Source organism: Stenella coeruleoalba, assembly GCF_951394435.1.
Source record: "Stenella coeruleoalba genome assembly, chromosome: 10".
Classification (NCBI taxonomy): domain Eukaryota; kingdom Metazoa; phylum Chordata; class Mammalia; order Artiodactyla; family Delphinidae; genus Stenella; species Stenella coeruleoalba.
Genome location: NC_137156.1, coordinates 65,264,652 through 65,290,965, shown reverse-complemented (window position 1 = coordinate 65,290,965; position 26,314 = coordinate 65,264,652). Strand labels below are relative to the sequence as shown.

Below are 26,314 nucleotides of genomic sequence, written 5' to 3'. Positions count from 1 at the left end.
ATAATACTGATAAGTAATTAGTATAATATTGGTGACAGACTCTTAGAATTGTAAAATCATACATATTTCATTCAATCAGTTAATCAATGTCACCAAAAAGAGGAGCTTACCATCTTGTTACTATCCTGGGAATTATGTACCTATTAAAAATAATAACAAATATAAATAAGTATCAGAGGAGATTTATAGGCAGTAGGTGCTTATTATACAGATTAGAAGATTGCTGTTTGAATTTCTTTTATCAAGTTTTGAATATTTTGTAAATACATTTTGTAAAAAAAAGTCTTTACCCAAGATGATGATCTTTGATTTTTGTTAAATATTTACTAATCCCAGTTAAGAGTGAGAAATGTTTTGGAAAAAAACTTTTCCTAAATGAATCAGTATGTGGGTTGGTGAAAATAGACTACTTAAATGAGTCACTAAATGGACATTTTCTTAAAGAAACAATAACAAGGGGTTTTCTGTTTGGAATTCTGGCCAACTTCATGTATTGCAGGTACCCTTCCCACACAAGCCAAAAAAGCGTGCAGACCCAGTGATCGCAGGTCCGCCCGGCCCGCCCGGCCCAGGCTTGCCAGGGTCCCTCCTGAGCTGCTGGGAGGCTCTTCTCCACGGAAGACTCTTGATCCTGGGCTGGGCCCCTGCCCTTTGTCTGAGTTGGGTTGGGTTTCTGGTTCGTCTTCCTGTGGTGAGCCTGGGAACCAGAGGAAAACTATTCATGGTGACTTCCTTGAACCCCAGAGGGATCTTGGCAGGGAGTCCTGGGATATAGAAAGAACACCAATGATGATGAAGAAAAAAAAGAAGAAACCAAAGCAAAAGAGATACTCTCAGCCCCGGGCTGGGGGACCTTGGGATGATGACAATGCAGATGAGCCTAAAGGTCATCCCTCTGCCACTGACCCACAAAAGTCAGGTGTTCCCCCCAGCCAGCCTACCACTGTGGGCACAGAACATGGGCTGGTATCCAGAGAAAACTTGAAAAAGGGATGTGAAATTGATTCCAGGGCAGCCAAACTGGTAGCTGAGAACTTTGCCTCCGAGGGTCTCAGCATTCCTTTGCGTCCTTTGGAAGAACCCCCGAAAACTGCAGTAAATTCTCAGCCCAAACTGAGAGTAGAGGCAGAGGTGAGAGGTAACAAGTCAGCACCACAGAGCCAAGACAAGAAATTGCTGCAGCAAGATGAGTGCAAATCACAGCCTGCACCCTACCTCGAGACTCCTGTGGATAAAAGCCAGACAGTAGGCTCCCTCAATCTGAAAGGACCCCTGACAGAAGTTTTTTCACACAAAGTAGAAATTCCTTTGGAGATCAGACCCAAAGAGGGTTGCTCTCCTGTCTTGGACCAAGGGGCTGAGGGTAGAGTTTCAAAACCCAAAGCAGCAAAAGAACTGCCTAATTCCATACCCACTTTGACAGCAGGTAATCCATTAGTAAGTAGTCTAAAAGAAGGGAGTGATGAAAGTAAAATGACTAAACTGCAGAATGACAAACAGAAAGAGTTTTCTGAGGGAGCTGAAGAGGTTAAAGAACTAAAAACGGAAAGTATTCCCAAGGAAAGACAGGAGAACAGCATCTTTGCTTCTGAGCAGCCACAGGACACGGTGTTAGCTCAGGTTCCTGGACTAGGGAATGAACCATTTAAGAGAATGGCAGGTGATGGCAAAAGCAGGAAGGGAAAGGGAAGTTCTGGGAAGATGAGAGCAAGTTCTGGGAAGGTGAGAGCAAGGTCTGAGCTGCTGTGGCTTGCGGACAGCCAGAAGGACAGCAAGGACACAATTGTTCTTGTGCCAAGTGAGCCAGCGCCTAAAATGGAAAGAATGGATAAAAGCGAGGAGCTGGGGCTGGGTTCTTCAGAGCAACCAGGGACCGTGGCTGAGCTCACTGAGGCAGTGGTGATGCGGGACCCTAAGGAGATGACTGACCTGAGGGTGGCAGGCACCTTGCAGGCGTTGATTCCTTTGGGAAATGGGTCAGGCGTGATTCAGACTTCCGGTGCTAGAACAGAAAGAGGAGCTGTAGCCATAGGCATGCGTGTCGGCAACCAGAGCGAGGAGGAAAAATGTCCTTGGATGGATCATGAGGCAGCTCCCTGGATTTCTGAAAAGCCTACAAAAAGAGGCAGTGAAGACAAAAACAAAAAGTTTAAAAATAGTTATTCCACACAGCCTGCTAGAATGGAGAGGAAGGAAGAAATCCTCAACCCACCTTTTGTAGGGAAGCGTGGGGATATTGGTAGTACTCCCCATCAAAACAGAGAATTAGAACTTACTTTCCCCATAGATCATGACCCTTTGTTCTCACGTATATCAGATACACCCACAGTGGAAGGAGTTGACCAAAAGGGTAGAAATGTTGAGGTTAATTTTTCTAAGCTTGGGGCTCTTGGCAGGAACAAAACAAGTGCAGGCAAGGATTTTGCTGTTACTGAACCAGCTACCAAGGTGACAGATGTGAGCTGCCAAGACCAAATCCAGGGGGCAGGATTTGTTCCTTCAGTACCGTCTGAGGAGAATAAGACAGATGTGACCAAGAGACATACTGTAGTTGCTGACAAACCAAATAAAAGGAGTAATGATGGAAAAAGCAAAAAGGTTAAAAATAGTTTCCCTGAGAAGCACATTCTGGAGAATAAGATAGATGCAACAAAAATACATGTTCCCATGGCAACCATAGGGGACCACAGAATTGAAGGAATGGGCTATGTGGATGAAAATAGAAATATTACATTTACCTGCCCTAGAACACCACCAGGATTGATGAATAAGACAGTCCCCCTAGAGGCTCAGGAATCAGCAGCCTGTGAAAAACTGCCCCCTTCTACTTTTCAAGTAGTAAAGGAAAGTGATTCATTTCCAGACACCTTGGCAGAAAGCAGGCAAGAGACAGCTCCAGCCCAGATTTCCAAATTATTAGAGGTAGATAATTGCAGCAAAGTTGGAGTCCCAGTTGAAGAAAGACCCAAGGCTCCCTGTGCTGTTATGCCCTCTACAAGCACAGGAGGAGTTGCCCTAACTCTGACAGCAGCCACAGAAACAGTTAATAACCATGGAGTTAGCTGTCTTCAGAATAAAGATGAGCTTGCTGGTCCCATGAAAAACGAAGCAGGGATAGACGGAGGGCATGTGATAGGAGAATCTGAGTCAGTGCCCAGTGGTGCATCAAAGCACTCAGTAGAGAAAACCACAGAGCCAGCAGGGGGCCACCTTCTTTCTGGCGTGCTCATAGAAGAACAAAGCCTGGCAGGTGGGGTCAGAGTCCTAGAAGCATGTGCAGATAGCAGTAATTTTCCAACATGTCCAGTAAACAAACAGAAAGAGTCTGAGGAAGGTTCTGCTCCAGTTCCAATTCTTGACCTAATGGGAGACAAAGCACAAAAGCCCAGTTTCTGTGAGGACCAACGTGCTGAAAATAGAGATTCCCAGGGCCCAGATAGTTTGAATAAGGAGGTAGATACGACTCTTTTGCCACCAGAAAGTGAAAAGGATAAATTGGAAGAAATCAGTCTGGATTCTGAAAGCAGAGAAATGGCATGTGTTTCCTTGGCACCACCAGAACTCCAGTCAGGTGTCTTAGATGGCAAAGTTGAAGTGACTCCTTCAAGGGTGGTAGATGAGTTAGTAGTGACTGCTTCCAAGGCTCTTCAACTCCCAGAACCCAAAGACAAGATCTTAGAGGCACCTGAGAAAATGACAGAAAAATCTGAACCGAAGGCACTGGGACAAGGGAAGAAGGAAGATAAAAGCAGAGCGGCAGAACCCATGAAAGGCTACATGAGACCCACCAAGTCCCGAGGACTCACTCCACTTTTACCAAAATCTACAGTCCAGGAACGAGAGCGATCCAAGCAACTCAAGTCCAGTGGTATGAACCTGCCGTGGGGAAATGTGTGTGCTTGTGGCTTTTGGTCAGCATCAGAAAGGCAAAGAGCTTGTGCTTTGGTTCCATCCAGACTCTAATCATTCTTGTTAACCATTGGTTTGTTGGCATGAAGACCTGTAACTGCTAATTATGTGTTTTCTGCAGCGAAGGCATGCCTTGTGTCCAGCTTGGGAGGCTGGTGACTTGGTTGCATGCCTTTTTACCCAGCACTGAACCTTGACTTTCAGGGGAAGTTGAATTTCAAACAATAAATTGTTTAGCAGAAAGTCTATCACCATCCATGATATTCTTAAATTTAAAAAAAAAAAAAAGTGTGCCTCCTATGTGTAAAGTTTACAGCCAAATTTTAATCATATCATTATTTTGTATAAGGATTCACAAGAGGAAAGAAAACATTTCATGTCCAGCTGTGTGTGTGGGATTTTTTTTTTCCAGTATACATATGTAACTTGTGCTGGTGGGACTAAATATCCAAATTGCTTTTGGATTGAATGAAAATGAACCCCTTATGGTAGCCTCCACCCAGATTGGTAAGCACAGACTTTATTTGTGTTTCTAGAAGTGGGAAATGATCTCTCAGTGATGCAGCTCTATCTTTTAGCAGTTTGTTGCTTACAGCCATTGGCCCACAGTTTCACAGGGGTTAGAGTTTGGACATAGCCTATGTCCATGAAACATAGTCCATATCCATGGGCAAGTCTGTAAAACTTGCCCATATAGGATTCCTCATAATTTTGCCCTTTTTGCCTCTAATCAGTGAAGTAATTGAGAGGAGACTGAGAAGATGATGATTCCTTTAAGATTTAGAAATGTTAAGGGTTTTTTTTCCCCTGAAAAGTATACATCTAATCATGGCCTTTGAGGCTGTTCACAGCCTACAAATGATGCTATTACTTAATCACTGTTTCCCAGCTTGCATGATGCAGCTACTAACTCCAGAAATGAAAAAACACTGGTTGGTCTTGGTGTAGCCAGTTAGGCTTTTGGAGAGGCTTCATCATGAGATGGTGTTCTGCATGGTATGGACTTGTTTTGGGTAAAGCTTGTGCTATGCATGAATATGTACCCGGTAAGGAACGTGTGTCATGTGAGTAGAGAATCCTAGAAGCTATTATTTGCATAAAACATTCTGATCTTTTCCGTTTTTATCTTCCATTAGCTACCCTGTTGCCAAGGCAGAAAATGATATTGTATGTAAAGTGCTTTCCAGCTTTCATTAAGATTCCCAGCCCTCTCTCCAGTTCATTAGTTTCAGGTTCTAGACCAGTTCTTTGGTTTCAGTGGTAATTAAAGGATAACATGTAAGTTTTCTGAAACTTAGGCATCTCTTTTAGCTCAGTATTACTGAAAAATGTAGGAAGAGGATTTATTGTGATTCTTGAGGAGGCAAGCCAGGTGCTGTAGAACTTTTGGGCTCCTACCTTGACCAGGCCACCCTCAGCGACATGTGTTAGGAGTAGCCTTGTAGAGTGGCTGAGGAGGGAGTGATGTATGTTGGACAAAATATCTTCTCTAAATTCTATCACACCCCTTCCCTGAGAACAATCTATACTTTTTTTATTTTGGTAGGTAAAATTATAATTTTCAAAAATTAACTTTTGAATAGGTTAATACATTCACATGGTAGAACGGGATATGCAGTAAAATGTAAGTCTGCCTCCCTCTGTTAACCCCCATCCACGTTTCCCTCTCCAGCAACCAGTGTTAACAATGTCTTACACGTCCTTTCAGACAATTTATGCATAAAGAATCAATGATATATATATTTCCTGATTTTATAAAAGTGAGACATATCATGCATACCGATGTGTACCTTGATTTGTAAACCTAGTTATTTTAGAGCTCTTTACAAATCAGTACAAAGAAAGGGGCCTCAGTCTTTTTAAATAGCTGTATAGTATTTCACTGTATGGAGATACCCTAATGTATTTTACCACTTCTTTATTGATGGATGTTCAGATGTTTTCCTTTTTTTTTCTATTAGAAACAAGGTGCGTAAACTAATCTTGTATATACAGAATGTCATACTTACGTACATACATACTTATACAAATACATCTGTATAATAAAAAGGGGCTCTGGGTTAGAACCTCTGATTTGAAGAATATATGTTTATCTTTTTGATAGTTGTTGCCAAATTGTTCCTCATAGGGGCACAGAGCTGCACCAGAACTATACTCCCACCCTGAGCATAGACCAGTACCTGTTCCCCTGTACTTTCTCCTACTAGTGTGGTTTTTCTTCTTTGTTGAGGTGTGCCAGTCTAATAGGTAAAAAATTATTACTTGGTATAAATGTATTTTGTGTTTTACTTCTTAAATGACTTCCTTTATTATCCAGTTTATAAAAACCATCCCTGCTCTGAGTTCATAAAAATATTTTAAATTTTTCACATTTTTAATCTTTGATCAGTCTAGAATTTGCTTATTTGTTTCTGTGTGTGTGTATGTGTGTGTGTGTGTGTGTGTGTGTGTGTGTGTGTATTTTGTTTATGAAATATGCGATATGATTACTTGGTTGTCTCACTATGTTTGTATATTCTGTCTCCCTCTGAAATACCACCTTTGTCATGCTCTAAGTAACACAATGTGGCTTAATAATATATTTTAATATCTAATAGGTCTAGCCCCACATGTCACCCTATCTTTCAGAGTCTTCCTGACTATTCTTGCTTGTTTATTATTTCATATATACTTGACAGTTGGCTCATAGGTTTGTGGGGGGGGAAATCCAGTCAGTCTTGTTCTTGAAATCACGTTAAATATAGATTACCCTAGGGAGAGTTGTTGCATATGTTGAGTTTTTCTGTCCAACATGTAATACATGCCATATTCAGTAACATCACATGTTCAGGTTTACGTGTCTTAGTCCCTCACTGGTGCTTTCTTTGTGCAGATCTTGTATATTTCTTCTCTTTTCTTTGGCCTCACGGCTTGTGGGGTTTTAGTTGCCTGACTAGGGATTGAACCCCCGCCCTCGGCAGTGAAAGTGTGGAGTCCTAACCACTGGACTGCCAGGGAATTCCCAAGATCTTGTATGTTTCTAATAATGCTTATTCAGAGATGTTCAGAAAGCAGGCGAATGTGCAGATGCAGAGCTTTAGGCAAGCCTGGGCTCTGAGGCAGGGGACTGAGTGGAATGGGGAGTGCCTGGATTTGTGATAGGGAACTAGGCAGGGTAACCCCTTATGGGTTCATATGGGCTCTGATGTTTCATGCATGCCTGGTAATAGACCTGGCCTTGGTAAATTTTATTTTTGTTCCTCACTTCGAATCATTCATGTTAACTCTCCTGTGGTCGGATGGTGTTACCCATGGTTTTCAGTGTTCAGACAGTAAAGATATTATTAGTGGTGTCCATAAAAATAATAGCATCTGCCACCTATTGAGTGAATACTAAGTGTCTAGTTGTCTGTAGATAGGTAGGTGGATAGTCGTGTACACACACACACACACACACACACACACACACACACAACAGTACTTTGAAGGATTCTCTCCATTTTACACGTGAGGAAATGGAGGCTCTCCATATTAAAGTCACACTGATAGTGAAGTGGCAGAAATAGAATTTAAACCCAAGTCGTTCTGACTCTAAGGCCCATGCTTTCCTCATTCTTGCCTCAGAGGAACCTTCCAGAAGTTTTAGGTTCTTAAAAAGAAAAAGATGAAGGTCGATGATTAATAATTATATTTTTAAAATTTTAATATCCAAGCTCTATAACTAAGCACTTTTCTAGTTGGAAAATGGAGACACATCATGAGGACATAAACTAATCAGAGGCTAATTTAGGATTAGAATCTAGGTCTTTTAAGTCTGTCTAGCATTTTATTCTCTAGGCAGAGACTGTGTTTGATTTATTCCTGTGTTCTCCCTACCACCCAGCTTAGAGCTTTACTGTATATGATGTCTAATGACAGTTTTAAAATTATAATTGAGTTACCTTTTGCTATGCTTATCTTCTTTGGAAGTAGGGAAAATGAATATACTGCTAAAGTCTCTTTCAGCTTAATGATTCCTCTCCTGTTATTTTTTCATGCCTAAAGTTTAGGGAAACTTTAGCAGAAGGTTTCTTCACATATTATGCATATTGTTCTAAGTAAGGAACATTGAGATACTTCAGGAAATCTGAGCTCAACTTGTCCGAAAAGGACTTCTTTTGGGACCGTGTATTTTGTGCAGGGAAGAGCAAGGTTGAAAGGGCGATCCTTACTGGACTCTGGTATATGCGATGGCTCCATAGTAGTCGCTCCCCTGGAAGGAAGCCAAGGAGAGCTGTGAGTGGCAGTGCACTTGGCATGTTGTTCTGTGAGAGGGACAGTTATCATGGGTCTCCATAAATAGGCCCTTCCCTTTGCCATAGTGAGAGCCATTTCTCCCTTTATCTGGCTTCATTTCTTTTTCTTCAGTTTTCTTGAGCCCATCAACAGTCTTCCAACAGCTGGGAATATCAGTTTATGGTGGGAAATTCTTTTGGTGTGAAACTTGGAGTAATTTATAAACCTCAAATCCTAACAGTTTCAAGGCCCTTGTACATAAATAAAATATGCTCAGCAGATGAAAAAATCATTTGTAATCTCAGAGCTCACTACAGTCTTACAACTGGAGAAGTGCCCATTTGGTAATATCTTTTTTTAAAAATTTTATTTATTTATTTTTGGCTGCATTGGGTCTTCATTGCTACGCACGGGCTTTTTCTAGTTGGGGCGAGCAGGGGCTACTCTTCGTTGCGGTGCGTGGGCTTCTCATTGCGGTGGCTTCTCTTGTTGTGGAGCTCGGGCTCTAGGTGCGTGGGCTGTAGAGCGCAGGCTCCGTAGTTACGGTGCTTGGGCTTAGTTGTTCCGCGGCATGTGGGATCTTCCCGGACCAGGGCTCAAACCCGTGTCCCCTGCATTGGTAGGCGGATTCTTACCCACTGCGCCACATCTTAAATGTAGTGCCATTTGTGAAGTTTCCTAATTGCTTTCTTCCCACTTACCCTCTCATTCTCTGGCTTGTTTTCTTCTTACTAGCTGTATATTAATGAAATTTATTGGGAGAGTCTATATGTTCAGTAACTAAAAACAGTTATTGTTTATTGAAACTTACTATACGCTCAGCACTCTCTTAAACTCTTAACCCTCAAACAGTTCTGTGCTACTGTTCACCTTATTTGAGCCAGAGCATCTAAATGTTCTGTGAAACAAGTCCAGCAATTATTGGTTGTTCTACTTTAAAAGGAATTTCTTCCCCTCACGCTCCCTCACTTTTATCCTCTGGCTGACAGCACTGGAAGATTAAGAAAGCAAATGCAACTTGCTTCTTACTTTTGGTGTTGCAGGAATTTTTACTCCTTTGAAATATGAAGTGGACAGTAGAGGGGACGTCCATGCGTATTTTTACCTGTGACATTGAGTAGGTCATCTCAGCTGTGAGCAGATTGAAATTGCTAGTTTTTAAACTGTTCAGCAACGATGTAATTTGTATAAGTTTAGGCAAAAAGCTGATTGTCATATAAACGTTTTCTATTGCTCTGCTGATAGTGAACACTCAACATGATTTGGATTTTTTAGTATTTAGTTCATTCATTCATTCAGCAAACGCCAGGTAACATTATTCCCACATTCTAAGGGTAGATCAAGAAGCCACAGCTTTTACTCCTCAAGGATTCCAAAGTGGGGAGATAAACACATAAACAGATAATTTTACTCTAGTGAGAGAAGTTCTGTAATAGAAGGATGAGCTATGTGCCATGGGAATACAGAGCAGAAAGTAAGTCCTCTTAGGAGAGCAAAAGAAGCTTACTGGAGGAGGTGACATTTGATGGGTCTGGAAGTTTGAAGAGCTGATAAGCAGGGTAAGGCATTCTAGGGGATAGACTGCACAGAGGCATAGTGAAGTGCAAGTGCATGGAATATTTGAGGACTAGCAAACATTTGGGTGTGACTGGTATATACATCATGTGGGCAGCAGGGAGAAACATTCTGAGACAAGATTGGGGAGAAAAGAAGGTAAGCTCTTCAAGGGTCCTGAGAGTCGTGTGTACCTCCATGAGCAGAGGATCTTAAACTTTACACTGGAGGTAATTGGTGGAGGGAGTTGGGCTTTTACCTAGTTTGCTTGCATGAATCTCTTATCTTTTTCAGGGAGGCTGTGCTAGGCTCAGTACTCAAAAGGCCTGGAATTTCCAAGTTGTACTTCTTGGGGGACTTTTCATCTGTAAGCATTTTAATGCTTTTGCCTGTTAAATGACAAAAATAATGCAATTTAGTAATGAGTGTGATGTCCTTTACTTAAGGGAGAACAATCCATGGATTAGGGGAGTACAGCGGACAACAGTGGACCGCTCTTACCGAGGGATTCTGGGCAAGAGCGAGTTTTATAGAGCGTTATAAGCGGCAACTGGGGGAAATAGGGCATGACTGGCTAGGAGGTCTGGGGTTTCCTTATAAGGCTAACAGGTCCAATTTTCTAGGGCAAGGTGAGCTAGCTGAAGCTGATTCGAAGGACTGTTTGGTGTGTTTTAGGTTTCTTTGACAGTGAGGTGCTTTCCTTGACAGTGAAGTGCAGGCTGACTTCGATTTAGATTTGTGGGCCAAGCCACGGGGGCGGCCTCCATTTTGTGGGTCCTGGTAAATGAATTACCTTTATCAAGGGTCACATAAGTCAGATTACTAGCTTCAGTTTTTTCATTCTGTCTGCCTCCCAACTTTTGAAAGTTAATCAGGAAGAATCACGATTTTCTTGAGTTAAACATGTACTAAGAAATTTTTCTAAGATTTAGTAGAATATGGTTTTGAAATGTTTTTGCATACATGTATATTTATATATAAACAAACATCATTTTCTTCCAGGTAAGAAACTAGATTGCAGCTTCACAGTCTTCAGCTTTTATTAGTAGAGTGTCATCCATCATTGTAATCAGTAGACGTATCGACTTTCATTGTAATGATAATTTATTAGAAATTGTTTCCTGGAGACAGTAACAGGGAACATTTGGTCAATCTGGAAAGTAGCTTTGTTGCCTTGGTAACTGAAAGAATGCAGAGAAACCAGTTGTGGAGCTTATCAAAACCAAGGCCCTGAACAGGTTGAGTACTAGCTCAAGGCACAAGGCAAAACCAGAAACATCTGCCAGTGCATCTGCTGAGATCAGAGACCTGCAAGCTGTGCCAGAGCCCTTGGAAGCTTGACAAGTTGTTATACAGTCTGATAAAAGAGAGGTCGCCTTCTGACCAGACACATGGAAGTCCATGCACTTTCCTCAGACTCAGACGGAATGGAACTTAAAAACCTTCAGCCCAAAGGACATTCGAAATCAGCACCTGTCTACATGAGTTTAACGATGGGAGAGATCAGGTCAAATGATAGAAGTCCGTGAAAGGAATCCGTCCATTCCTCCTTGAGCAGAACTTTTTTGAGAGCCTACTTAAGCACTGTATCAAGCACTGTGCTGGGCACCTGCATAGCAGAGGTGGACAGGTCTTATTCCTGCCTTCTAGAAGCTTCCAGGAAAGGCACATACAGAGAAGATTATGGTGTAGTTTCCAAATCCTAAGAAGTAGAACAAGTATAGTTCTGTGTAAACATTAAGGATTCAGTTTAGGAGTTAGGGGTCTAGGAGACTTTACAGAGGAGGTGACATTTCTGTGAGTTCTGAATAAGTAGAAGCAGAACCCAGAGGCAAGGAATTCTAGTGGCAACTGAGTCTAGAATTTAAGTCTTCAGGTTCTTAAGTACATTTCTTTTTACCTGGGCACACTCAACTTTCTAAGACTTCATGTAAGTTCCTCATCTGCCAACTTGATAAAATATCACAGTGATGGGGGCAGGGTGGGGGAGTTGAGTTCCTTGATGCAACTCTCTCCCGTGGGTGAATGTGCATTCCTGAGTGAGATTGTGTTTGTAATTCTGAATTGGACTAGGGCACTGACAGGGTCATCCTCAGGTTTTACTAATTATTCTGTACTAGATTTTTCTCATTGTTTGTCATCCAGGTAGCAGTCACCTCATTGGGGAGAAATAAACACATTAATTTTTGTTCCGTGTGATCTCTTCCTTGGTACGTGTTGCAAAGCAATAGTGTAATCAAACTATAAGCCACTCTGTCCCCTCCCCTCTGTAAAAGCCTCTGGATCTCCATGTTTTCTTAGTGAAGCAGGAGGACGTGCTTGCCCACTCAGAAGCAGCAGTGAAGGGATGCTCACAGTGCTGAGCACTGTAACAGGACACCAACGTAAATGTAAGTCCACTTGAGAATGGAAAATAGTAGCAGACAATTGCTAAGGAATAAAGACACACCTTCCTCATTCTTTGAAAGCCAGAATTTGACCATGTTTTATCACCAAGCCTTTATATACCCAAGACTCATCTCTTATTTTTTCCCATTACTAATTAGAATCATGACCCTCCTGGCACCACCTTCATTTTTCATTTTATTATACATCCTTCCTTGCTCTTCCTTGGTGAGAGCTTTGCTGAAGAGTAAGGTGACCCTAGTTTCTTGCTAATGAACCTTTATTGTGCTTTCGCATGTATTGCTGCTAAGCTACTTAAGGTCAAGGGGAAGGAGAGGTATATATGAGTTCAGTTAATGTTCAGGACAGAGGTTAAGTTCACATTTTTTCCAGCTTTGCAACATTGCCACTCCTGACCATGAACATAGCTCTGTGTTAGGTACTGATGCTAACGCAGGAAACATATTAGGGTTGGTTCTTGCGCTCTAGTTGGGAATTGAGAATATTATGTGCAGGGTATGAATAGCAAGTAGAGAAGTTGAGTAATGGGTACAGAGGCTCCAGTTAAGGAAGCTTTCTTGGGCTGGGCCTTGGTAATCTCTTCACTTTTTTTTTGGCTGCATTGGGTCTTCATTGCTGCACGCGGACTTTCTCTAGTTGAGGCAAGGTGCGCGGGCTTCTAATTCTGGTGGCTTCTCTTGTTGCGGAGCCGGGCTGTAGGCACGTGGGCTTCAGTAGTTGTGGCTCGCGGGCTCAGTAATTGTGGTGCATGGGCTTAGTTGCTCCGCGGCATGTGGGATCTTCCTGGACCAGGGCTCGAACCTGTGTCCCCTGCATTGGCAGGCGGATTCTTAACCACTGTGACACCAGGGAAATCCATCTCTTGTATTCTTTTTTTTTTTTTTTTTTTTTTGCGGTATGTGGGCCTCTCGCTGTTGTGGCCTCTCCTGTTGCGGAGCACAGGCTCTGGACGCGCAGGCCCAGCGGCCATGGCTCACGGGCCCAGCCGCTCTGCGGCATGTGGGATCTTCCCGGACCGGGGCACGAACCCGTGTCCCCTGCATCGGCAGGCGGACTCTCAACCACTGCGCCACCAGGGAAGCCCTTCTCTTGTATTCTTGATAGACTTTCACAATATCCTATGTTACTTCAATTAGCGACTTACAGGCTAGGCAACAAAAATCAGCTTTGTTCAAGGCAGAGTTTTTCCTATCCTTTCAGTGTAACTTTTTTTTCAAGAATTTTCTCTTGTGGGTACCTCAATCCTGAAAGTACTGTTTGTAAACTCAAAGCTCAGGGCAGCAAAGGACTATGCTGAGTTAAATGGGGGCAGTGGGCTCTGGTGGGCGGCTAAAACCCCAAGCCACAGATAGCCAAGGTCCCTAAGTCCTAGAGGTCGGAGGAAGATGAACTGCTGCAGTGTGTTCCCGTGGCAACTAAGTCATCAGCAGGCTGGAAAGAGCAGGCAGGGCTGGTGTAGGAGGGAGAGACACATCTTGTCCAAGAAACTAAGAGGGATCGGGGCAGGAGTAAAAGTGCGAGGATGTATTGTCACACAAGTGTCTTACAACTTGGTTACATGTCCCCAAAGTGCTGATCACTGAAACCTTTAAATGAACCACTTATTAGACTCTTGCACAATGCAGAGCTACAAGATGGAGCTCTCACTGGACTTTGGGGACTCACGCAAGTCAGTTTTCAGGTTAATTTGATAAGTTGTTACGACAACAAAACTACTCTTCCTCTGAGAAATGAATGCCTCCAATTTTGATATTACATTAAGGTTCTTTGTTTTAAGTGAAATTTTGAGCAAATTTTTGGAGTCTTTGTTCTTTAAGGGTTATGGCTTAGGATTGGCAAATCAGTCTTATTTTTAAAACAGTTTTTTGAGTAGGTGATAGTGGAAGTGTGGGCATAGTGTCACATAAGCGAGTGTGTGGGTACACACGTGTCTATACTGGTGAAAGCCGGCATCATTACTATCCTCAGTACCCAGATTAGCACCATCCCGTGTTTTAAATTGCAGATCTAAACAGAGTGCCAGTTAACAGGAAATTACATTTTCAGTTTAACAGTGGCATTCGATTGTGCAGAAAGGAGCAGGTTCCTTGCTTTCTCTTTCTTTTTCATTCATTCCTTCCTTCTTCCTTCGTTCCTTTCACACTAGTAAATACATTTATCATCCAACTGCTTGAGGAGAGAGGAGTGTTGGGCGAAAGACAGGTTTAGTCATGAATGCTGGTGTGATGTCACTGCCAGCTCTGTGATCATAGGTGGTGTTAGAGCTCCAGGAGCAGCGGGGAGAGCCGTGGAAGAGGCGATGTCGCTCTCACACAGGCAGCCAGCCTCACGCACTGCCACTCCCGGCCAGCTCTGTCAGGGCCAGCCTGCACAGTGCTGGGTGGATTCCACAAAAGAAATGAGCCAAGCTGGGTTTGAGTGGCAGAGGACAGAGGGCAAGCTGAATGAGATCGGGCTGAATGTCAGCATGGACGGACAGCTGAAAGACGGGCTTGTGAAGAATGCCAGCTTCCTGGAGCAGAATAAGCTCTGCTTCTTTGAGGGGAAGCTAGACAAAGAGCTCGGCATTGAAGCGCAGGACAAGGAGTATCAAGCCACCTCGGGTCACCTTGCGAGCAGGTATGTGATTGCAGACAGCTGCCATCCCTTGGAGGGGAACTCAGTGCACCAGAAGACGGCCGAGTTACATCTGGGACCCAGAGAGGGGCCAGACAAAAACAAAGCCACTATAGTTCCGGGGACGGTGGCAGGGAAGAATGTGCCGGAGACAGAGAGCCAGCCAGATCTGGATTTCCCTGGGGCTGCTGACATGCCCACCCAGTATGTTAAGGAGCAGGAAACCAGTGTTTGGAACCCCAACTTCCATCCCGTGTCAGTGGCTCAAGACCCTCAGCACTCAAGGGAAGGAACTCCAGGAAAGGAGAATGGCATCCCTGCTGGCTGCCGGGTGATTGGGGTGGTGAGTGATAGCTCTGGGCAGCTCGAATATGAGTCCTCCCTAGCGGTGGCTGTAGCCCACCCAGCCCCCACTGTTGCGCACTCACCCACTGCCATTCCACCAATCACTAGGGTCGAGTTCACCCCGGACTATGTGAATGCCAGCTCTCATATCAAAGACCATGATAAGGAGTTGGAGAAATTGAGTTCTACCGAGGAGGGGGCTTTGCTTGACCAAGCCCCCCAGCAGAAAAAGGCAATGCGCCGGGCCCTGTCTGAGTGCTCTCATCTCTCAGTCCCCCCAGCTGTCAACCTTGCAGATAAGTATCCTGAACTTCCCGCCCAAGAAGAGCTTTCTTCTGGCCTGCTACTCCTCACCAGTAGCCCAATGCTGAGTCCCACACCCAAAAAACTGGGGGCTCCTGCCATTAGGCGCTCCATGACGGTGGCTGAGGAACAGACAGCCAGCCACAAATTGAACCCTGGAGAACTGCCCATTCTGCCTACTGAAGAGATACCTCCTTTCAACTGCGAGGAACCAGTGGCCAAGAGGAGAGAAGAACTGACCCACTTCAACAACAGCAGCAGCAGCAGCTCTGGGAAGAGGGAACTGGGCACTGCTGGGTTCTATCTCCATGGTAAGCTGGAGCAGATTCCTGAAGTAAGCAGCAAGGAAAAAGGACAAGAAGATACTAGTGAAACTAGAGCGGATTCATGCTTCCAAGTCTGCCGAGGAGGTGAGAAACGGCCAGGACAGACAGTTCTGGCAGGGAAGAAGGAAATTGAGGTCACCACAACCCAGAGCACTCCATCGTTCCTGTGTGAAGAGACCCCACGTGATGGTATGTTTCTAAATTTTGCCTCCATGGGGAACAAGCAGACGGCAAGGAAGGAACCAAAGTGGCAGATTACCGGCAGGAGCGTTAGGCGGCTCATTCCTGCTTGGAGTCTATGACTGCCCAGGGAAAGCTGAATTCCCTTGCATCGGAAGGTTGGGGAGAGTGATGCGAGAGAGTGCACAAAGTGACTCTAGCTGGGTCAACCTGCACGTCTGTTGGTGTGACAGATGGTGTGGACTGAGGGTGTGGTCCGAATCCCATCAGAGAGGGGTAGGCATAAGACATAGAGCCCCTTACTTGACCTCATGTCACCCTGCCCACCCCTCCCCCCATCCTCCCACCCCTCAGCTCCCTGTTGGTTTGAACCAGATGATTCCCGAGCCCTAAATCATCCAATCACAACTGATTGATTTCCTTGCTTGAAAATCTGTCACTGTGGATTCACAATGGCTTTATCAGCACTAACCTCCTCTCATTAAGTAGCGCAGCCTGGATGCAAGCTCTGTTTTCCGTTTTGCTTTTGAGAACGTTTTGCTTTTGTTCAAGCTGAAAAAGAGCCTTTTAAAGCTGGCTATTTAATATTCTTTTCCTGTTCTTCATGTTTGACCCGGTCTTGCTTCTAGTTTTCTCTCTGTATATGTGTGTTAGGAGGATTTGTGGGGAGAAGGGGAGGAAAGGGAAAGTGGACAGTGGAGAGACTTGTGGTTAATAAACAGCTAAATGTTGCGGTCCTTGCGGCTGCCGCTTTGTCTTTCTTCCTGGCCCTTTCTTCTCTTCCCCACCCCCAGCTCTCCACGGGTCTTATTGTTGGTGGTCTTACAAAAGCTTGTTTTCCTCTGAGTCCAGTTTGTGCACAAAGGACCGTGATTCACAAGCTAGTTAACGGAGATTTACAATATGTGTTTTGTTTGTTATAAAAATAGCCTCTTTTCCTAGGAACCATTTCCTCTAGTATTTATACCTCTCAGTACATTTTTACAAAAATGTTTTACTCATTTTTTTCTTAATATTAGAAGTGGTATTTTCTAGGGGGAAGGGTAAGTGGAAAGGACCCTTGAAGACTAGCAGGTGTGTGGCGTGTTTTTTTTTTTTTAAATAGAGGTGGGCAAAAAAGCGTCATATTTCCTCCATGATTTCTTATGACTCCAAGATGATAAGACTCAGGTGTCCTATGCTGTCGCTTCCTTCTAACTGTAGCAGAACTGTAAGGGCCTCCTGGATAGGATTGTCTCATCTTTTGCTTGATCCCCAGGTGCCCAGTTCAGTGCCGTATACCTTCTAGGTGGTAATGAGTGAAGATTTTTGTTTATTTCAGAACAAGTTTGTCCTAGTTCACACTAAGAGAAGTTCACGCTGGTAGGAAAAAAAATGTCAGATGACTGACAAACCTCACTGATCTGTTCATCTAATAAATGTTTGAATGCTGACTGCTAAACTCTATGTAGATAAAGCTATATAAGGATTCATTGTTCACCATACCTATCATATGCCACTACCTAGGCCCTGGATATTGTCCTTATCCTCGAACGACTTGTGATCTAGTTGGGGTGGCAGGGGTCGGGGGGTGGGGGTTGTATGAGAGGATTGTGAATCATGAAAACTTTGGGGAGGAGGTGGCCTTGGAAGCCTAACAAAGTGGAGGGAAAGCCTTCCAGGCAAAGGTATGAAGCTCAGACAGCTCACATTAGGTAAAAGAACAATGATGAGTATTTGTGGGGCTTCTCTTAATTATTATTTAGTTTCAAAGAACAGAAACACAGTCATAGGAACTCAAATTTATAAAAAGCTATTTGTTGACAATCTCAGGGAATCCTATTTCAGGAAGTGTAGCCCAGCTACAGCCATTGTGTGTCTCACTTAGGACCTCTGCTTTGCCCTGAACATGTGTTCCATTCTCTTCCCTTCTGGAAGCTGTTCTCTGCCGTCTCTTACTTTTTGCTTCCTTTGTGTCTCTGGTCTGTACAGGATATTGGTTGCCATGGTTTTGGGTTCTGTGCCCTACTTTATATCTCAGGAACCCAAGGTTGCTTGGCTATAGTTTTCATATTTTCTTTCTTTTAGGGAAAGAATGAGTAAGTATATCTTATTGTCTCAGCTTGGTCCAGTCACCTGTGTGCCAGGTACCAAAACCTTCTTCACCAGTCTTGGCCATTTTGAGCTGCCCACTTCATCTGGGGCTCCTCTGGAGAAGGATGTGGGTTGAGCAAATATGCCAAAGCCATCTGTACATCTGTGGCAAGAAATAATGGGATAACAAATCTAGAAAGTTGTTTGGAACCCAAGCTTAGTTGTTCCCTGAGTTGTTTAAACCTTACTCCCATGTTCAAAAAACTGTCCTGACTGCCTATGACAATAAATAAAGTGGCCCAAATTTGGCTTTGAGAGGATTCACCTGTTCTCAGTAGAAAAGATAAACTGGAAGACAGAGGATTGAAGGCAAAAAAATCCCATGACGACAGTTGGATACATGTAGTAGTAAAAGGTGAACTACTGAGGACGTGATAGGGGAAGTATACCAGAAGCGAAATCAACTGGACTTGAAAACTGGGTGTGGAAGGGGGGGGGGGGCGGGGGGGAGTTAAAAATGATGCTGTGATTTTGAGCCTGGGTTTTCCAGCAAGTAGTAGTACAAATAATGGAAAGATGCAACAGAAGGGAGCAGTTTTGTGTTCTTTGTGAACATTCTTCTGTGGAAATGTAGGGACATTTGGGTGGTGGTCTCTAGCAGTTGGCTGGTATATACCCCGGAAGCAAAGGAGGAGGCTCATGGTGAGAAGCACTATCTGGGAGGAAGACTATGGTTTCTGCTTATGTGGCGGTCATGCATTTTTCACTGGGTGACACTTAACTTGTGCAGGTTGAGATGTTGCATGTTTATATCATAAGCAGTGAGACTTCATGAAGTGTTCATGTTGTTTGCTGAAAAATCCTGTGCTTATTGAAAAATGTTCATGGTGGTCTGATGCCAGTGGCCAGTGGCAACAAGTCAGACATTTGGTGAGATATTCTTTCAGCTTGCTCTATAACAGAGGCGTTACCAATACCTTGTATGGTGGGGGTGGTTTTCTTTCTTTATATTTTTAAAACTAAAAAAATTCCGTTTTCAACTAGAAATGCATATGGTTTCAAGCATCAAAAAGTACAAAATGCTATACATTAGAAAATCTCCTTCCAAGAGAAGGTGACATTGATTCACTTTTTCCTGTTCATCTCTTCTAAATACAGCTAAATACTCTGGAAAGAATGCACCAGATAATCAGAAAAGGAATCTGAAAGGTAGAAGGGAGAGGGTAGGCTGGGTAGGGCTCAGGACTTGAGGAAGGACAGTGCAGTGAGTTCCCTTGGCTTTTCTTTTTAATCTTCCACGTGTCCTTGTCTGGGCACTGGAGGGTGTCTACAACCTGGAATCACCAACAAGCATAGATAAAAGAAAAAGAAAAGGCAAAAAGAAAGAAAGAAAAACCTGCTCTCTTTTGACCAAAGACCAGGAACGGGGAAGCCCTATTTCCCTCCCCATATCCAGCAGTGGTGGTGGACTCAATCTTCTCGCAGGTACAGTGTCAGCAGAAGTCATCAGGGCCTACCTGTTGTGCACTTCACACCTGGCAGCAGTTGCAGGCCTGATCCACCCACAGTGGCAGGGAAGCTCATCCCCTGTCCCCACTAGGTGACCAGCGGCACCAGCCTTCTACCCAGTAGCAGAAGGAAAGGTAGGTAGGTTTCCTGCTACACTCTTTCCTCCATCATCAGGCCAGTTAGGTGCTTCCTGCTCCCAGTGGCTTCAAAACAGGAAGTCCACCAGCATCAGGCAGCCAGAAATCAGGCCAGGAGAAAGTCTGCATTCCGTGGGTCCAGCATCACTCATCCCCCACCCAGTGAAACCATCTGTCCCAGGGAAGTGCCTTGAGCCCTTGCAGGCAACACCAGCAGGGATTGAGTGACAGCCTCATGGAACCAGAAAAACACAGCAGGCCTGTATTGCACTACAAGGGCCCTGGGAACTAAATTGTTATTGAAACTACCTGCACACTAAATTTAAATAGTGATTACCTGCTAATATACAAAAAGGATTTTAAAATCCATCATAAAATTATTTCAAGAAGAAGTTATGAATTCTCTTGAAACAAATGGAACTAGAAAATCTCAGCAAAGAAATAGAAGTTATGGGCTTCCCTGGTGACGTAGTGGTTAAGAATCTGCCTGCCAATTCAGGGGGCATGGGTTCGAGCCCTGGTCCCGGAAGATCCCACATGCCATGGAGCAACTAAGCCCATGCGCCACAAGTACTGAGCCTGCGCTCTAGAGTCTGTGAGCCACAACTGCTGAGCCCGCCTGCTGCAACTACTGAATCCCGTGCACCCTAGAGCCCATGCTCCACAACAAGAGAAGCCACTGCAATGAGAAGCCCACACACCGCAACGAAGACGCAACGCAGCGCACACACACACACACACACACAAAATACAATGAACAAAAACTGGTAGAGCTGAAAGGAGAAATAGACAAATCCACAGTTGTAGTTGGGGGCTTCTACATCCCACTCTAAGCAATTGATAGAACTACTGGACAGAATATTAGTAAAGGTAAAGAAGAATTTAACAGTAACATCAAACAACAGCATCCACTTGACATTTATAGAAATTCCACCTAACAACAGCAGAATATTCTTTTTTTTTTATTAGAGTATAATTGCTTTACAATGTTGTGTTAGTTTCTGCTGTACAGCAAAGTGAATCAGCTATATGTATACATATATCCCCTCCCTTTTGGACCTCCCTCCCAACTCCAAACCCCCCGCTCCGCCACACCACCCTTCCTACCCATCCAGGTCATCACAGAGCACCGAGCTGAGCTCCCTGTGCTATACAGCAGGTTCCCACTAGCTATCTATTTTACACATGGTAGTGTATATATGTCCATCCTAATCTCCCAGTTCATCCCACCCTCCCGTTCTCTATTCCTGCCCAGCAAATATGTTCATCTGTACCATTTTTCTAGATACCACATATATGCATTAATACACAATATTTGTTTTTCTCTTTCTGACTTACTTCACTCTGTATGACAGACTCTAGGTCCATCCACATCTCTACAAATGACCCAATTTCATTCCTTTTTATGGCTGAGTAATATTCCAGCCATATACGGATGTGGTATATATGTACCACAGTGTGTGATGTATGTACCACATCTTCTTTATCCATTCATCTGTCAGTGGACATTTAGGATGCTTCCATGTCCTGGCTGTTGTGAATAGAGCTGCAGTGAACATTTGGGTACATGTGTCTTTTTTTTTTTTTTTTTGGCTGCGTTGGGTCTTTGTTGCTGTGCACAGGCTTTTCTCTAGTTGTGGCGAGCAGGGGCTACTCTTTGTTGTGGTGCGTGAGCTTCTTTTGTTGTAGAGCACTGGCTCTAGGCGCGTGGGCTTCAGTAGTTGTGGCACATGGGCTCTAGGGTGCAGGCTCAGTAGTTGTGACACACGGGCTTAGTTGCTCCGTGGCCTGTGGGATCTTCCTGGACCAGGGCTTGAACCCGTGTGCCCTGCATCGGCAGGCAGACTCTCAACCACTGCGCCACCAGTGAAGCCCCATGTGTCTTTTTGAATTATGTTTTTTTCAGGGTATATGCCCCGTAGTAGGCTTGCTGGGTCATACGGTAATTCTACTTTTAGTTTTTTAATGAACGTCCATACTGTTCTCCATAGTGGCTCTATCAATTTACATTCCCACCAACAGTGCAAGAGGGTTCCCTCTTCCCCACACCCTCTCCGGCATTTATTGTTTGTAGATTCTTTTCAAGTGCCTGTGGAACATGCACCAAGATGGATCCTGGGTCATAAAACAAACTTCAATACATTTAAACGATTGAAATCATGCAGAATGTATTGTCTGACCATAATGGAACAAATGAGAAACCAATAATAGAAAGACCACAGGAAAATCTTCAGTCACTAAGAAATTAAACAGTATACTTCTAAATAATCCATGGGTCAGAGAGGAAGTTTTCAGAGGACATTTTAAAAATACAATGAACTGAATGAAAATGAACATATCAGGAGTTCCCTGGTGGTAGAGTGGTTAGGACTCGGCGATTTCACTGCCGGGGCTGGGGTTCCATGCCTGTTTGGGGGATGATCCCACAAGCCTTGTGGCGCAGCCAAAGAAAAAGAAAAAGGAACATGTCAAAATTTGTTGAATGCAGCTATAGCAGTACTGAGAGGGGAATTTGTGGCACTAAGTACTTACATTAGAAAAGAGAAAAGGTCTCAGATCAACACTCTGAAACTAAAAAAAAAGAATGAAATAAATCCAAAACAAGCAGAGATCAGTGAAATTATAAACAATAAAACAGAAAAGAAAGTTTATTAAACCAAAAGCTGGTTCTTAAAGAAAACCACCACAACTGATAAACTTTTAACAAAACTGACAAAGGTGAAAAAGAGACACAACCAACCAATAACAGGAACAGGGGATATCACTACAGACATTAGAAGCATAATAGGGGAATACTAGGAGCACCTTTATCCTCACAAATTCAATAACTTCGAAGAAATATACCAATTCCTTAAAACCCACAAATTACCATAACTCAACCACGATGGTAACCTGAAGAGCTATTAAAGAAACTGAAATTTATTTTATTGAAGTATAGTTGATTTACAATGTTGTTTTAATTTCTGCTGTACAGCAGTGATTCCATTATACATATATACATATATTCTTTTTTAATATTCTTTTCCATTATGGTTTATCATAGGATATTGAATATAGTTCCCTGTGCTATACAGTAGGGCCTTGTTTATTCATCCCAGATACATGAGTTTGCATCTGCTAATCCCAAATTCCCAATCCTTCCCTCCCCTTTAGCCATCACAAGTCTGTTCTCTGTGTTTGTGAGTCTGTTTATATTTTGTAGATATGTTCATTTGGGTCATATTTTAGATTTCACATATAAGTGATGTCATATGATATTTGTCATTCTCTTTATGACTGACTTCACTTAGTATGATTATCTCTAGGTCCATCCATGTTGCTGCAAATGGCATTATTTCATTCTTTTTTATGGCTGAGTAATATTCTGTTGTATATATACACACCACATCTTTATCCGTGGCATCTGCTGATGGACATATAGGTTGTTTCCATGTCTTGGCTATTGTAAATAGTGCTGCTATGAACATAGGGGTGCATGTATCTTTTCAAATTATAGTTTCATCTGGGTATATGCCCAGGAAATTGGATTTTTAATTAAAAAGCTTCTGATGGTTTCAGTGGAGAATTTTACCATACATTTAAAGAATAATTGACACCAATTTTACACATTCTTTGCCAGAAAGTATAAGAGGAAGGAGCACTTCATAACTCATTATATGATGTCTGTATTATCCTGATAACCAAAATCAGGCAAAGACAGTACCACACAAACTACAGACTGATATCTCCCATGAACTTAGATGCAAAAATTTTTAACAAAGTACTAACAAATCACACCCAGCAGTATATTAAGATGATTATACACAACAGCCAAGTGGAATTTATTCCAGGTATGCAAGGCTGGTTCAATAATCAAAAACCAATCAGTGTAATCCATATCAAAAGTCTAAAGAAGAAAAATCATAAACACATAAAATTCAACAAAATCCAACACCCATTTGTGATAAACTCTCATCAAAGAATAGAGCGAGAACTTCCTCAACTTGAGAAAGAGCATCTACAAAAAACCTACAGCTGACATCATAGTTAATAGTGAAAGACTATATGTTTTCACCCTAAAGTTGCGAACAAGGCAAGGATACTTGCTGTCATCACTCTTATTTAACATAGTACTGGAGGTTCTGGTTAGCACAGTAAAGCACGAGAAGGAAATACAAGGCATATCGATTGGAAAGGAAGAAAAAAATCTGGCTGTGTTTGTAGATGATATGATTGTTTATGTAGAAAATTCCAAGGAATCTACCCTCACAACCCCTAGAACTAATTAGTGAGTTTATCAGTGTCACAGGATACACTATCAACATGTAAGAAACAATTAATTGCATTTCCATTTAGTAACAATGAACCTATTTTATTCAAAATCCTGTAATAAATATTCGTAGCAGCTTTACTTATAATAGCAAACAGCCAGAAACAACCAAAATGTCCTACAGTATGTGAACGGTTAACCTGTGGTACAGCCACACCGTGGACTTCTCATGTACAACACGGATGCACCTCCGAAGCGTGTTGCTGGGTGAAAGAGGCCAGCTACAAAAAGTAGGACACTGTGTGATTCTACTTATATAATATTCTTGAAATAATATTTTAGAGATGGCAAGCAGATTAATAGCTGCCAGAGATTAAGGGATTGGAAAGGCAGAGGGAGTGGGGTGGCTTTAAAAAAAAAAGGGTAACATGAGGGAGCTCTGTGGTGATGGAACAATTAATATGTTTTGATTCTTAGTAGTGGTTACATAAAGCTACACATGTGATAAAACGGCATAGAACTGCTTACATACCCGCACACCTGCATGCACGTGCACGTGCGTGCACACGCGCGCACACACACACACACACACACACACACAAATGAATGCATGTAAAACTGGAAAAGTCAGATAAGCTCTCTAGATTGTACCAATATCAGTTTCCCGGTGTACTATAGTTATGCAGGGTGTCATTGGGGGAGACTGGGTAAAGGGTACACAGAACCTCCCTGTACATTTCTCTGTAACTTCCTGTGAATCTTTACTTCAAAACAAAAAGTTTTAAAATAAAGCCTCCTAACGCTCCCTAGTTTTGTGCCTGGTCCTCCACCCCATCCCAAAATTAAGTCACCATTGTTTTGTTTCATCATCGTTCTTCCAAAGACTTTTTTAAAATGCATGTACAAGTGTATTTGCAATAGAAGCGTATTGTCTTTTCTAGACAATGGTTTCATGTTATACCTACTGTTCTGTGCCTTGCTTTTCTTTTCACTGAGTAGAGATCGTTCCCTATCAGTCATGGTTTATTTTTTCAAATTCAGAGATAACATTGATACTTCTGCCATATGCTTTAACCAGTTTTCAGTTAACAGACTTCTGGGTTCAGTCCTTTGCTTTTAGGAACCATGCTCTGGTGAAAGACCATACACATTTGCTATTTTGCAGGTATGTGAATATATCTCTAAGATAAATTTCCAGAAATTGTAATTCTGGATTAGAATTTATTTGCACTTGTAATTTTCGGAGATACTGCTAGACTGCCCTGCATCTGATTTGTACCATTTCACACACTTCCAGCAGCGTATGTCCTCACATTATCCCCAGCAGCTACTTTGAGATTTTAGGACTTTTGGACAATATGTTAGGTTAGAAATGGTATCTTTTCATATTTTCAAAAGTGATTTGTATTTCTTTTTCTGTAAACTGTGTTCATATTCTTTCGGCCATTTTTCCTGTTCATTTTCTTTTCGGCCTTTATAGGAGTTGGTTGATTTGTAGGAGTAGTTTATGTAATAAGCTCTGTGTCTTTGATGTGAGGTTCAATACTTTTTTCCTGTTTATCATTTGCCTTTTGACTTTTCGTATTGTTTTTTGGGGCACGTGGAAGCTTTTTATTTTTCTGTAGTCCAACTTATCTTTTTTGGCTTCTAGATTTTGTGCCAGTTATAACCCACACCCAGGTTATAAATTTCATGGTATTTTAATGCTTTCTGGTATAGCCCTATTGAAATCTGGAGTCACCTCCCCACAGTGGTGCTGCTGGGCGTAGCCTTAGGCTGTAGACTTTATTTCTGGCCCTGGATCTGATTTCATGGGTCTCCTCGGCCTTGTTGGAAATCTGGGTCACTGCTAGAACCAGATCAAGTTCATCTCACATCCTCCATAAAGTGGTGCTTTACAGGGAAAGGAAGGAAGGGGAGGACATTGGATGATCTTCTGGCTCTTATCCCATCTCTCAGCAACCTTTATTCCAAGAGATAAACTCTAGTAGAAGTGGTTTTTGTCCCCTATGTGCTCTGGGAGTTAGTGGTTGGGTGACAGAACCCCTTTACCGGTCTCCAGGGAAGGGAAACGAAACTTCAAGGGCCATTTCCTTCCACTGAGCATTTGTGCAAATCCTAGTTAAGTTGCTTTTCCACAGGGACAGGCTGCTTGAATCTCTGGAGTCTAAAACTGTCCTTCGTCACAGTGAGGGGGACTTGGGAGTCTTGACCACTTTCAGCAGCATAGCTCTGGATTTTCTCAGAATGAAGTGCTAGTTAGTGGTGTGTCTCTGCAAAGACTTGCATTTTCACAATGGGTGTGAAAAACATTTGCTTAGCATAACTTTTCCCCCTTTAGGAATAGCCAAACTAGAGGAAGGACGGCTTACTGGGAGTGTGACCGGAAATGACATCACCACCCCTCCAAACAAGGAGCTCCCACCAAGCCCAGAGAAGAAAACAAAGGTAGG

The 26,314-nt window shown here is 42.9% G+C and overlaps 2 protein-coding genes across 14 annotated transcripts in view; both read left to right on the top strand.

Moving 5' to 3' along the window:
- LOC307192700 (microtubule-associated protein 4-like) overlaps positions 1-26,314 on the top strand; it is a 169,630-nt gene that overhangs the window by 124,482 nt on the left and 18,834 nt on the right. For all 13 annotated transcript variants that reach the window (XM_079933961.1, XM_079933970.1, XM_079933960.1 and 10 more), the window contains one exon: positions 26,203-26,309. In XM_079933961.1, coding sequence (XP_079790087.1) covers positions 26,203-26,309 — 107 coding nt within the window. The remainder of the gene's footprint in view (positions 1-26,202; positions 26,310-26,314) is intronic.
- On the top strand, positions 676-13,767 carry LOC307192701 (uncharacterized protein). The gene has a single exon (XM_079933972.1). It carries the CDS (start codon positions 787-789, stop codon positions 3,961-3,963), a length of 3,177 nt encoding a protein of 1,058 aa, XP_079790098.1. The 5' UTR covers positions 676-786; the 3' UTR covers positions 3,964-13,767.